The 15,115-nt window shown below is 42.0% G+C and overlaps 1 protein-coding gene across 3 annotated transcripts in view; it reads left to right on the top strand.

The window, feature by feature from the left end:
* gabrb2a (gamma-aminobutyric acid type A receptor subunit beta2a) overlaps positions 1-2,828 on the top strand; it is an 84,175-nt gene extending 81,347 nt beyond the window's left edge. For 2 of the 3 annotated variants that reach the window (XM_017711554.2, XM_017711555.2), the window contains one exon: positions 920-1,267. In XM_017711554.2, coding sequence (XP_017567043.1) covers positions 920-1,267 — 348 coding nt within the window. Of the gene's footprint in view, positions 1-919 lie in introns of all 3 variants that reach the window. The other variant, XM_017711553.2, reaches the window with a different exon arrangement.
* The last annotated feature ends 12,287 nt before the right edge of the window (positions 2,829-15,115 follow it).

Here is a 15,115-nt window from a genome sequence, read left to right as displayed (position 1 = left end):
AGGGAGAACTTCCAGAAGGCCTGGAGTGCCATTTTTACTCACTGAATCTGTTTTACCCATTGAAAATCAAAACATGACAGGTCTTTTTGCAATTATGCTGATGGTGAAACTAACACCTTAGGACTTTTCCTTAGCTCCTGAAGTCCTAACCAATAGGAGAGCCCTCTTAGCCATATGTGCCTAGATACTACAAAGAAAAACGATTCCTGATTGGCCAATTTTCCACCCAGTGTTTTAGGAGATGAACCCTTTTATTTACATCCAAAACTTAACAATGTAATACTTGCAGAGTTTATATACAAATATGATTTCAGTTAATAACAATGAACAAAAAATTACGACTTTGTATTTTGTTGGTCTAAATCTATGAAATGTATGAAGCAGTAATGGCTACTGTTGCAACAAATCCGCATCATCATAAGGGGCTTTTTAAAGAATTTTGATATCCAACAGCCATCATGATATCCAGTGGCTTTATTACATCACACCTTATGTTCATATCGTGCAGCCTTATGAGCAATATTGCCATTATCCAGTGCAAAAAACAAAGAAGCAAACTTTGGACAGCAAAAATGTCTTAGCTCATAGGCCACATTTGGAGTATTTGGAAATTGATTTAAATCTGTCATTTTTGTCAATATCCTAACCATTGCTTTCAGTATGTTTTCCTCAGTAGGAATTTGCCATACATTTAATTTAGTTAGAAATCATTTCTGTGGCTAAGACAGTATAAATACAGTATCTAGTGCTGAGTTGTAATGCAGGCTTATTAAATGATAATGTTGCTTTGCTTACATATTATTCATAACATTGCCATAACGCTTGGTGGAGATTTATAAATCCAGTTATTTAAAAAAGGAGATATTTGCTAAAAACTGAGTGGATGAGAAGAGTATAATGTGCCTCCCCACCTTTACAGATGAACCCAGATGACATCCGGCTGACCACTGTGGAAATGAAGAATGAGATGGGCCCAGGAGATCTGTCCCGGGGGCTGGGGGACCCTCGTAGCAGCAGCATGCTGGCCTACGACAGCTCCACGCTGCAGTACAGGCGGGCCGCCCTTGCGCGCCACAATTACGGGCACAGTGCCCTGGAGCGCCACGCCACGCAGAAGAAGAGCCGCCTGCGGAGACGGGCCTCGCAGCTCAAGGTCAACATCCCTGACCTGTCCGACGTCAACTCCATCGACAAGTGGTCCAGGATGATCTTCCCCACCCTTTTCTCCTTCTTCAATGTGGTCTACTGGCTCTACTACGTTCATTAAGAAGATCCAGGGAGGAAAGAGAGTGGACCGAAAACGTGTTTAAAGGAAAAAAAAAGAGAATTAAAAAAAAAAAAAGCAAAACAAAACTGCGCCCCTTTTTCTCTGATTTCTTTCTTGCTGTTATGGAGGAGACTTGGAACGTACGGGGACAAAAAAAACATCAGATTTGACTTTTTTTTTTTTTGGTTGTTGTTCTGAGAGCACCATGATAAAGACTGACAAACACACCAACAAAGACTGAAAAACTGGGGCCTGTGGCGGAGTTTCAGTATATCACGTATATTTGTCATTCGTAGCTTACTCGCTTACTCTGTGGATCAAATATTTATGCTTGTGTTTGCATATCTTTTAAGGATTTGTTTTTTTGGTTAGTATATCTATTTACTTCGTAGCCAATGCTAACTGCATCCTGGAAAGCTTTATAGATGATTTTTTGAAGGAGTCATCCTTGAAAGCCTATTTTCCTATACTTAAAACTGCTGTCTTTCAGACATCTTTAAAAAAAAAAAAAACGCATGCTTTGGTTCGTTTTCATTTCTGCATCTCCTGCGGCGAGATGGAGCACAATGCATTTTAGTTCTGACTGGTTAAAGATCCTTCTATTCTTTCGAAATGAGTTTGCTTGGGCGCAAATCGCAGAGCACTGTCTTTACGGGAGCCAAACAGGGTAAATACATGCCAGGTAACTTGTTGTCATCATGACGTTGCTGTCGTTGGACTGGATGTGGATGGGCCTGCACGGGGAGCTCTATCCTACTCACCCAAAATGGCTTAAATTTGCCCCTCCTATGGTGGGGACTCTGAACTTTTGAGGAAAATCGAACGAGATTGGGGCAAACAAAACATGACTGAGGACGTTCGTAGCCCCGTGGAAGGACAAGATAGAGATGCATCACTATCCTGGCAATCTGTCCAAACGTAGGCCATCAAAAAACACTACAAAAAACACTACACAATCCTCATCTCTGCACTGTATAAACTCATGGGCGGCGATCAACAGAGAGCAAGCGGCTGACCGACATATCTCAAGTGTTCTCAACAAAGTGATATAATGGACAAGGTGAGTTTCCCCTTGATATCAAGAGATACAGCATACTTGTAATTCATTATCACTACCAATAGATTTAAGTTAAGAAAAAAAAACCTCATAGATGATATTAAATCATGTTAAAAAAAAAGACACAATTTTGTAATTCAGTAGTTATACTATCAGATGTTAATGTTATAAATCATTATTTAAACATGTATTTTTTGGTGTACTAGGTTTCTTATTGTTGAGAAAGATCTTTAATTCGTGCAGAGCAGGCAAACGACCAGAATCTTTCTCAAGGCCTGTACGTGCACCTGTTGAGAGTACAGAATGCTGAAAACGAATAAAGTCACCATATCAAAACATGACAGTATCTGGATAGAACAATCGAGGCATCTGGAAGGCAATTTTGTACAAAATCCTGTAAATTGTAATGATATTTCATAATGACCTGTAAATATATATTGTGTAATGACTGTCAACAATAACAAAATGTATCTAAATTAAATGATTAAAGCTGAATTAAGCTTATATCTGTTTTTGGAGTGTATTGAATGTGTTGCTTTTTAGATTTGTGAATGGTCATTAAACCTTTGACCCAGGTTTGTCAATTGAAAAATTGGTCAAACAGTAACACTAGTACCAAAATGGGTTCTTGGGAGTGACCTCGTAGATAAATCTGTAAAGAGCCACTTTAAGGCACCACTTTACAATAAAACTACCTTTATAAAGTGTTTATGAATGTTTTAAATCAGCTTATTAATGGTTATTACTATTCCTAGTGCCTTAAAAACCATCAATAAGCATTTATAACAGAAATAAAAGTGCAATAAAAAAGCCAGCAGTGACCTGCTGTTACGTGCAGAATAGTGAGTTCTTGTTCATCTTTACTGTTGAACATCTTGCAGGTTGCTTATCTTACGTTGTTATTCTCTGTCAGTCAGCATTATAACAGTGAGCTTTATCAGATATTTGTTAATAAGTTACTACCGCTAAACCCCCCGACAGGATGCCATTAGTCCAAAATGATCATTTGGCCTTCATGAACATATGATATTATTAACATCTCAGTTTCCCTCATTTCTGTTGTCTTACTTTACATTTTGTGAATTAGTATTGAGTAAATGTAACTCATTCTCTGGTGATGAGTTTTACACTTTACACTAGGCCTCACTTTTGGCTGTTATTAGTGTCAATAGCTCCTTAACAAATGATCAAAGATCATTTGAGACGCCACAAAACATCAAGCAGGAAAACCTAACAATTCAGTTAGAAAACTACGTTGAGTAACAACACTGAGAACAGCAGATACCAAGGATACTTTAGACCAGTGTTTCTCAGCCCTGGTTCTGAGGCCCACTGCCCTGCATGTTTTAGAGCTTTTCCTGCTTTAACACACTGACTATTACACTCAGTTATAGACTGATAAGTATGTTTGGAGCAGGGAAACTGCTAAAAAGTGCAGAGCAGTGAGCCTCAAGGACCAGGGTTGAGAAACACTGCTTCAGGAAAGCAGTAAACCTGGAACGCTGTCCTGAAGAAGCTGCCATCGAACCTGCCATCGAACCTCAAGGACCACTATAGTACCTCTTTGTGTCCTGTATACATTACTGGTGTTCATTTAGGCCAAACGATCATTTCTAACTAACACATATTACCACATAATAACACATCCTGCTGGTGGTTAAATGGGTGTAACTTATTAACGCTGACTGATGAAGACAAAGTAATATAAGTAACCTGCGAGATCTGAGTTTAACAGTATAAACAAAGATGGGTTCACTATTTGGCAAGTAACAGGCCACTGTTACCTTTATATAACTGGTTATTTGTCATTTTTAAGGTGTTTATGATCTCAATAATAAACATTAATGCATTATTTTTAAACCATTCATAAACCCCTCACAGGGATAGCCTGATCGTAAAGTGGTTCCGAGCCATTTAATGGATGGTTCTTTAGAGAGCTATTTTTGCAAATTGGACATGTGAGGGTAAAGAACCTTTTTAAAGTTTAGTTCAAAGAACCTCCATTATTTCTCTATAGGATTTTTGCATCATAACATAATATAAAGGTTCTATACAGAGACTGGTCAGATGCTGGTTATGGGCATCAGAAAATGCTAGATGTGATGTCAGAGGGGAAAAAACACCTCATTCAGGAGTTTCTTTAGGTTTTTCCTCAAATGTGGAAACAGTCTACATCAGATTCATGATGTGTTCCTAACCCACAGAACTGTTCACACCTTTCAGTGTGTGCAGATTCTGTTCTTACCTAAGAACAAACCCCAAATAAGAAAACACTGGTGAATATCAGAACCTTCATGGAAACTGTGTAAACGGCTTTTGAGAAGAAATTTTGGTAACACTTTCGATGAATGTTATGTTTGTAAGCATCTATATACATATTGATAACATGTTATAATGCATTCATAAGGTATTATAAACATGGTTATAAATCTTTACAAAAAATGAATTACACTGCATTACACTTTATAGCCATGTTTATTATGCATCATGAATTTTTAATATAATGCATTATAAGTAGTGTTAATAACATGTTATACTGTCAGTGCCAAAGAAGTCAGTCCCAGCTTGGAGAGCATAAAGACAAATACAAAGTTTATTTATCCAGTATTATATTTCTTGCCATTGGTGCTGTTAGAGCTGCAGTGTTAAGTTAGTGCCAAGCTAACGGTGGTGTACATTGCTATCCCACATTGGGTAAACACTATTGATTATTATTGTGTTTGTTTTAGTGTTTCAGTACATTTTTCAGTAAATCCTTCTACTTGAAGCCTCTCTTGTAATACTGGAGGATGCTTTAGTACAGTATGCCTCACTTTACTTACAGCAGACACAAATACAACTTATGAGCTCTTATAATTTGTTATGAACAGTACTTATAATGCATTAAGTTAACCATTTATAATGCATAATTAGTATGGCTATAACATGTAATGCATTTTATGCATTTTTAGAAATATTTATAGCCATGGTTATTATGCCTTATGAACACATTATAACATGTTATGATTGTGTTTATAGATGCTTATAAACATGACATTCATAGAAAGTGTTACCGAATTTTCTTCTTGAGAATGGTTGGCTAAGGAGACCTATTGAATCGAATCCAATTTTATAACATGTCTAGACTGAAAAAGCACTCATTTGCAGCGTGTTGTGATGTTTTTAGCTGTGTACGTCTTAGTGTGGGGTAGAGTGGTTGAGTAGTTTGAGCATGATAGCCTACCTTTAGATCTTAAAGTCAGTCTGACATCAAAGGAGCATGTTTACCTTATTAGTTCATGTCTCAGGTCATATTAAGCATGATTTATCATATTTACCTGATTGTTCAGCATAATTTAATGGTTTAAATGTAAACAAAGTCGTTCAGTGTGGTTTGATGTAGGGAACATGTGCCAACTCAGTGGTTTACAGTGGTGGTTTACAGGTTTACATTGTTTGCTTATTTTCTAAATGAAACTAAGTCAACACAGCCTGCACAGCGAAAAAACAAATACGGCATTTTTCTGCAAATGTTAGAAGAAAATGTTACAATTTCTTTTCGTATGCCGAGTTTAGAATATTGGAAAAATGAAAGATGAAATGTAAATGTGCCTTAAAATACATTTCAGGCCAGACCTTATCTTTACTTGATCTCAGAACTATCATACAGCAACATCTGAGGCGTTAGGCTGGGTATTCATAACCATTTCTTATAAATTTTGAAGAAATGTAGTTCTATAGTTTAAGCTTAGCAGTCTATTAGCAGTCTATAGTTGTAGTATAGTAGTCTATCAATAGTCCATAAAGAAAACGTAAAGAATATCAGGTTGGTATCAGCATCGGTGATGCATGAAGTTTCAATATCTGTGGTTCTATAAATATTAAAGACATTTTTCTAGAACCATACGTCCAAGCCAAGAACCATTTAGGAACCTTTATTTATGAGTCTATATATGGTCCATCTTGGGTCTTTATATATGACCCATTTTGTCTATCAGCGTAGGCCTTTGGCTCGTGCTCCAGGTGTAGCTGGCTGAAGATAATAAGCTGCTGTAGATAATCATCTGCTAAATGGTTGAATGTAAATGCATAGCCTGCAGTTCATTATCACTCATTGCTTTGAGTTCAGAATGAAGTGCTAGAACCTTAATGTACTATAATGTTTGGCAAACTCAGCAGTTTTTAATGCCACTTCATGAATTTTTGGGGGGGTAGATTTTAAAGAGACTCTCTTTTACGTAAATACATGCCTTTTCCTGGATCTGGTTAGGAAAAGGAATGGTAGTGACATAGGATGAAGGTGTATGAGAGTGTGTACCGAGCTGCCTGTGAAGGATTTTATCTTGGCTTTATGACTGAGTGGCTTCCGGAGAATACTGATAAAAACCCAGAGAATATATAATGGATGAAAAAGCAACACATCCGCTCCTGTTGGGGGGGGGAGCGAGTTCTCGTCCGTAGCCAGTCAGCCACAGGGGACATTAAGGCAGAAAGGCATGAACGTTCCGCCACACTCCCCAGTCCAAGCTGAAGAATGGCCCCGTAGGCCAGGAGGGCCAACACATGAAAGGCAGGCAGAAATAGAGAGAAATTTCTACCTTCTATCCCCCTTCAACAACACATGCATTCACATCCTCTCTCTGTGCTGTAGTGTCGATTCAGTGGTGCCACAAAATAAATACTTGTTCCTGTAATTGTAAAATATTTTGTTGCTTTTTTGTGTTTGTTTTTGAAAAGCAGCCATCCTTCACATTGACTGAGCATTTCATGACAAATTCACCACTAGAAATTCTGAAAAGAAAAGCTTTCAATCACAATAAAGGGCCAATATGGTCGACCAAAAGGCCCACATCAAAGGTCCACTTTACTTTGTATACACACACACATTTTCTAAGCCGCTTCTCCCTCAGGGTCACGAGGGATTGCTGGAGCCTCTCCCAGCGGTCATTGGGCAGAAGGCAGGTTACACCCTGGACAGGTACTTTGTATATAGGTATGTATTTTATACTATATTATATAAGGTATGTATCATTTTAGATGCACTTAAAACACACTTTAATTTCAAAATGTATTCCAAACACTAAAATACAATGTTTTAATTATAATTAAATATATATATATATATATATATATATATATATATATATATATATATATATATATATATGTATGTATGTATTATAGCTTTCTTTTCCATATTGGACCATTTTTCAATCTCTCTTTATTCTTAAATTAAATAGGTTATTCTTGTTACTATGCCTTCAAGCCTCCTACACATAAACAGTAGGTGACTGGATGCTCTGGGGAATGAAAAGCATTACGTTTTGAGACATTGTTTATCCACCACATCAAACTTAAAATATGGGGGACGTGGAGTTCCACACTATATGGGTCCTTTAACAGATGTTAAAGGGAAACGTTTGGCAAAAAATCTAATTTTCACAATTATCCCCTCACCCCAGATGTAGATGTTCAGTCAAGGCATGTTTGGTGTCCAAAGTTTGCTTCTTCAGCTTAGCGCTGCAACTATGAGGCTGCTATAGCTGACAAACACCTGAAGTCAATAGTCACCCAAATCTTTCCCCTAAATACATCTCCAAAACTTCATCCAACCCAGCCAAACTGCATCCGGGCGTTCTTTACGTTCGTGCAAATTTGTTTAGGACACAAAATAACTTACTGTAAACTATAAAAAGAGCAAAGCTTCACCCTGTAGCTCAACACAGTTCGCAGGCATGTGGAAAAGCTTCAAGGTTAACAGGTTAACAGTTATTTATAAACAGAAGCTACAGAAATTATGAACGTCCACATTCTTGTGTGATGTGCGTGCACAAAAGGAAGAGCCAGAATTTGGCTATCTAAAAAAATATTGATAATACTAGTAGTAATAATAATAAATGATCATAATTACAATACATACATTTATTATTTAAGTAAAAATTAAGTTTATTTTGTGGAAGCCGACAAAATAATTAGATAATAATGAGAGACAGATGACAAAGCTTAATGACAGGGTGAATTAAAATTGAGTGTATGTCCAGAAAGGAAAATCATATTAACTTAAAAACATATGAAGTAACGAGATAAAAACACATAAACACAAAAAGAGATGTAAAATTTAAAAAAAGTAAAATGCTAAATTAAAGAGGAACGTTTTCAAATGTTTCTCAAAAGTGTCCACTGGGCTTCAGTGTCATTGTTAAAAACAAACAGACAGACATTCTGTGAGATAAACGGGTGTGTAACGTGGCGTGATGTGGAGGCGGACGCATATGCAGAGAAAAGCAAGATTTATTCGGGGCAAATCCAGGGTCGTGGTCGATACAGTCCGGGTTCAGGTAGCCAATACGAAGAGCAGGAGGGACAGACATGACAAAGCACTTCGAACAGAACAAGCAAAACATCCAACACATCAAACAAAGACCAGCACTAGACTAAGGAAAACACAGGGCTTAAATACAAGAGGGCTAACGAGGGTTCACAAGACACAGGTGGAAAACAGGTGGAAACAATCAAGGGCAGAAACAAGAAACACGGGGCAGAACCGGGAGGAAACAAACAAAGAAGCACATGGACAGGACTAAAAGGTAAACAAAAGCACATGAGGAGACTGGGAGGGGCCAATCGTGACAGGGTGCTCTAAGACCATTTCAAACTATAGTTTACCTCTCCTTGGATCACCACCTTATCGTGGTGGAGGGGTTTGCGTGCTTGAATGATCTTAGGAGCTATGTTGTCTGGAGCAAAAGCTCCTGGTAGGGTCTCCCATGGCAAACTGGTCCTAGGTGACAGGTCAGACAAAGTGTGATCCATAATAACCCCTATGAAGACAGAAAAACAGGACTTGTGTACCCTGCCCGGAACAGGGTTACCGGGGCCCCACCCTGGAGCCAGGCCTGGGGGAGGGGCTCGCCAGCGAGCGTCTGGTGGCCGGGCATTTACTCATGGTGCCCGGCCGGGCCCAGCCCGAAGGAGTTACATGAGTCCCCCCTCCCATCGACCCACCACCAATGGGAGGGGCAGTAGTAGGGGTTCGGTGCGTTGTGGATCGGGCAGTATCCGAAGGCGTGGGCCTTGGCGTTCTGATCCTCGGTTGCTGAAACTGGCTTTTGGAACTTGGAACGTTACCTCACTGGCGGGGAAGGAGCCTGAGTTGGTGCACGAGGTTGAGAGATACCAGCTAGATATAGTCGGGCTCACCTCAACACACAGCTTGGGCTCTGGGTCCAACCTCCTTGAGAGGGGCTGGACTTTATTCTTTTCTGGAGTTGCCCATGGTGAGAGGCGGCGGGCAGGTGTGGGCTTTCTCATAGTCCCTCGACTCGGTGCCTGTATGTTGGGGTTTTCTCCGGTGGACGAGAGGGTAGCTTCCCTACGCCTTCGGGTTGGGGAACGGGTCCTGACTGTTGTCTGTGCTTATGCACCGAACAGCAGTTCAGAGTACCCAGCCTTCTTAGAGTCCTTGGGAAGGGTGCTTGAAAGTGCTCCTCCTGGAGACTCTATTGTCCTACTGGGGGACTTCAACGCTCACGTGGGCAATGACAGTGAGACCTGGAGGGGTGTGATTGGGAGGAATGGCCTCTCTGATCTGAACCCGAGTGGTGTTCAGTTTTTGGACTTCTGTGCAAACCACAGTTTGTCCATCACGAACACCATGTTTGAACACAAGGATGTCCATAAGTGCACATGGCACCAGGACACCCTAGACCGCAGTTCAATGATTGACTTTGTAGTCGTGTCATCGGACTTGCGGCCATGTGTTTTGGACACTCGGGTAAAGAGAGGAGCTGAGCTGTCAACTGATCACCACCTGGTGGTGAGTTGGATCAGGTGGTGGGGGAAGATGCCGGTCAGACCAGGCAAGCCCAAACGCATAGTCAGGGTTTGCTGGGAACGTCTAGCAGAAGAACCTGTCAGATTGATCTTCAACTCACACCTCCGTCAGAACTTTGACCAGATATCGGGGGAGGTGGGGGACATTGACTCAGAATGGGCCATGTTCCGTTCCTCCATTGCTGAAGCGGCTGACTGTAGCTGTGGCCGTAAGGTAGTTGGTGCCTGTCGGGGCGGTAATCCTCGAACCCGGTGGTGGACACCCCAGGTGAGAGATGCCGTCAAGCTGAAGAAGGAGTCCTACCGGGCATGGTTGGCCTGTGGGACACCAGAGGCAGCTGGCAGGTATCGACAGGCCAAGCGATCTGCGGCTTCAGTTGTTGCCAAGGCAAAAACCCGTGTATGGGAGGAGTTTGGTGAGGCCTTGGAAACTGACTTTAAGTCGGCTCCGAAAAGATTCTGGCAAACCGTCAGGCGACTCAGAAGGGGAAAGCAGTGTGCCACTAGCACTGTATATAGTGGAGATGGTGTGCTGCTGACTTCGACTGAAGACGTCATTGGGCGGTGGAAGGAATACTTTGAGGACCTTCTCAATCCCACCGACACGTTCTCCAGTGAGGAGGCTGAGTCTGGGGACATGGGAATAGGCTTGTCCATTACTGAGGCCGAAGTCGCTAAGGTAGTTAAGAAGCTCCTTGGTGGCAAGGCTCCAGGGGTGGATGAGATCCGCCCTGAGTTCCTCAAGGCTCTGGATGTTGTGGGGCTGTCTTGGCTGACACGTCTTTTCAACATTGCGTGGACATCGGGGGCGGTGCCACTGGCTTGGCAGACTGGGGTGGTGGTGCCTCTTTTTAAAAAAGGGGACCGGAGGGTGTGTTCCAACTACAGGGGAATCACACTCCTCAGCCTCCCTGGCAAGGTCTATGCAGGGGTACTGGAGAAGAGAGTCCGGCTTATAGTCGAACCTCGGATCCAGGAGGAACAGTGCGGGTTCCGCCCTGGTCGTGGAACACTGGACCAACTCTTCACCCTCTCCAGGATTCTGGAGGGTTCATGGGAGTTTGCCCAACCAGTCCACATGTGCTTTGTGGATCTGGAGAAGGCATTCGACTGTGTTCCCCGGGGTATTCTGTGGGAGGTGCTTCGGGAGTACGGGGTACATGGCTCTTTGCTACGAGCCATTCAGGCCCTGTACAAACAAAGCTGGAGTTTGGTTCGCATAGCCGGCAGTAAGTCAGACTCGTTCCCAGTGAGAGTTGGACTCCGTCAGGGCTGCCCTTTGTCACCGATTCTATTCATAATTTTTATGGATAGAATTTCTAGGCGCAGTCAAGGGATGGAGGGTGTCCGGTTTGGTGACCTCAGGGTCACATCACTGCTGTTTGCAGATGATGTGGTCCTATTGGGGACATCAGGCCACGAACTTCAGCTTTCGCTGGATCGGTTTGCAGCCGAGTGTGAAGCGGCTGGGATGAGAATCAGTACCTCTAAATCCGAGACCATGGTTCTCAGGCGGAAAAGGGTGGAGAGCCCTCTCTGGGTCGGGGATAGGCTCTTGCCTCAAGTGGAGGAGTTCAAGTATCTCGGGGTCTTGTTCACGAGTGATGGTACAAGGGAGCGGGAGATTGACAGGCGGATTGGTGCTGGGTCAGCAGTGATGCGGGCTCTTTACCGGTCTGTTGTGGTAAAGAAAGAGCTGAGCCATAAGGCAAGGCTCTCGATTTACCGGTCGATCTACGTTCCCACCCTCACCTATGGTCATGAGCTTTGGGTAATGACCGAAAGAATAAGATCGCGAATACAAGCGGCCGAAATGAGTTTCCTCCGCAGGGTGTCTGGACTCTCCCTTAGAGATAGGGTGAGAAGTTCAGTCATCCGGGAAGGACTCGGAGTAGAGCCGCTGCTTCTTCACGTCGAGAGGAGCCAGCTGAGGTGGGAGGTGTCACAGGCGAGTCCACCTGGGAGGAGACCCCGGGGAAGACCCAGGACACGCTGGCGCGACTATATCGCCCAGCTGGCCTGGGAGCGCCTCGGAATCCCCCTTGGAGAGCTGGTGGAAGTGGCTGGGGAAAGGGAGGTCTGGGCTTCATTGCTTAGGATGCTGCCCCCGCGACCCGAACCCCGGACAAGCGGAAGATAAAGGATGGATGGATGGATGGATATATAGTTTATAATTTATACAAATTTATCTATATAAATCTAAATATGTAAATGAATATATATCGTAGTTGTCAGAAGAAAACCCCACATCATCAACATGGTAACTTTACAGGAGAAGGAAAAAACCCAAGTTTTCCAAGTCATTTTGGGCCGTTTCTCTTGGTCCATTCATCATGAAATGTATATACAATATAAAGAACAACGAGCATTTTCACATTATGTCAACAACTGAAAAGCAACAAAAAAAGGAGATACTAGGTTTTGGTCCGACAGCAGTGATATATACATACATGCGTATATTTTATGCACATAATATGTATTGATAGTTAAAGTATTCATGCAGTATTTGAAGTTTGCTGTTTATGTTTTGGCATATTTTGAATAAGCAACAAACAATAACTGCATGTGTGGTGAGATGAAAATTGAGCACATTTGATTGTTGCCAGCGACTTCGCCTCTCCTGTCACTGCGCTATTTTTGTGTTAATGACATCACTAGTCTGTCAGTTCAGGAGCCCGTTTGTGTCTCCGACTTTAGCTGCCGAGAAAACCTTATGAGCCCAGGTGTTAAAATGTTAATTATATTTTTCTTGAGGGGCATTAGAGAATAGCTTTTAAATTGGAGGTATAAAAAAATCTCACTAATCTGAGGTGAAAATTGCTTCGGCTGAAAATTGCGACGGCTTCTATTTTTCATCCCACCACTTGAGCTGGTGCTGTAAGGAAGCTAAATTCCCTCCACCGCCCCCGTGGAACTGCCTCTGTTCTGAGGCCCCAAAAAGCTAAAAGCCCAAAGATCACAATGTCGTGTCAGGAGGGGCTGCAGAGGAACTGTCTCGGCTGGAGAATTAAAGAGGAATTTGGCCATCTCAGAGATGGGATGGCATGTTGACCTGTGTAGCGCGGAGCTGGCTGTGACAGGTGCTGACTGTAGCGGAGGATTAAAAAGGCCGAGGAATGTCCAGGTGAGAGATTCGGGGACTGGGATGGTGCTTCATGAGGACCAGCTGAAGACTCTGAAGACTCTCCAGCTCAGAACTTCCTTGAATAAAAAAGCAGAAAGTGTATCACATCTTCAAAACCCATCCTGTGAAAACGCAACATCTCTTTTCTTTCCCAGGAAACTGAGTACAGCTGTATACAGATGTTCAGAGTGACTCTCTCTGTGATCTTTACTCAGTGTTGTCATAGAAACTCACTCAAGCGTATAAAAACAGAGTCAAACTGGACCATGTGTAGAGCGGATGACCCTCCAACACACGCAGGCACACACACACATGCACACATGTTGTGAGGAGCCAATCATCCATTGTCATACTACACCGCACAGATGTGCTAAAGCACATTGTTTATGTGTGTGTACTGTTCTTTGTGGGGACTAAATGTCCCCATGCTGGTAGAAAAACTGTGACGTTGTTCGTACACTTTACTGATGCCTATAATGAAAAAATCTCCTTTAAGGATTTTTTTTTTTTCTTTTAGTATAGCCAAAAAAATTATTTTACATTGGGTTAGGTAGATTAGCTCTGTAGTCTACACCTCGGTACGAATGTTTTTCTGTTCCTTAAAAGTCATCAGCCTTGTCTGGATCACAGATCACGCTTTGATAATTTGTGTGTCATAATTTGTTTTTATATCAAGAGCTCTGTGTTAAACTGGCCTCTATGAAAGGGAGGCTAATAAGAAGCCATTATTGAAAAAAAAGGCCATCAAAATGCACAAGGATGAAAGCACATGTGTGACCAAGCTAAAATGCTGAATATGGTTTTTCTGGTCAGGTGAGACAAAAATGGAGTCTATTGACCAAATTCAAGATGCAATGTGTGGCATAAACTTAGCGCTGCCCATTCATCAACAAACACCATCCCAACAGTGAAGTGTGGTGGTGACAGCATCATGTTGTGGGGAAGCCTTTTAGAGGGCACTGGGCATCTTTTCAAAATGGAAGGACAAACTTAAAGCTGTTATTGCAGAAAAATTGGTTCTATCAAGTACTAGTTTGAAGAACCTGAATACCCAGAAAACAGCAATTTACAGTTTTTAAAAGATCTGCTTACAAATAATTTTGATTTACTGTATGATCTATCTATCTATCTATCTATCTATCTATCTATCTATCTATCTATCTATCTATCTATCTATCTATGCAGTCAGAAGAAAACCTCATATCTCCAATTTACTTTTAATGTAAGTCAATGAAACTAGACTTTTTCCCAGGTCGTTTTGGGCCTATCTATCTATCTGTGTGCTCCTTATGAAGCTCTTTGAGAGAACCCTGACAGTGTGTGAAGTGTGAAGTCACTGCATAATTTCATGCCTTACTTATTGTTTGATATTGTCCCTTTTCTTCTACAATGAGTTAAATAGTTACAAATAAAGAAAGTCTATGAGTCGGTGTGTTTTACTGATAGTATATTACAGCAATCAATCGAAAACCCCCACAAAAATAGTTTTACAAGACTGTGTGTGCGTGTGTGTGTGTGTGTGTGTGTGTGTGTGTGTGTGTGTGTGTGTGTGTGTGTGCATTAGTGGGGAATGTAAGATGGGCATAAATAAAGAGAAAAATCAGATGCTTTTCTGCTCTTTTAATGCTTCCATGTCACTGCAGGAATAAAAGGCTCGCAGACCTTTGTCCTGTGCCTCAGAAATGGAAGGAGAGAGAGGGAGAGAGAGAGAGAGATAGAGAGAGGGTAAGGGAGGAGAGCAGGAACATTGGGAGTTGGGGGGGTAGAGTTTTGCTTTAGCAGCTGCGGCCTCCTCCTGTTGGAACGAGCAGCCCAGTTGTATCCTGGGCCGATCCGGCTGTGCTCCACTGCTGCG

Source organism: Pygocentrus nattereri, chromosome 11, assembly GCF_015220715.1.
Source record: "Pygocentrus nattereri isolate fPygNat1 chromosome 11, fPygNat1.pri, whole genome shotgun sequence".
NCBI classification, from domain to species: Eukaryota; Metazoa; Chordata; class Actinopteri; order Characiformes; family Serrasalmidae; genus Pygocentrus; species Pygocentrus nattereri.
Note: the sequence above shows the minus strand (reverse complement) of the source record. Positions and strands in the feature narration are given on the sequence as shown.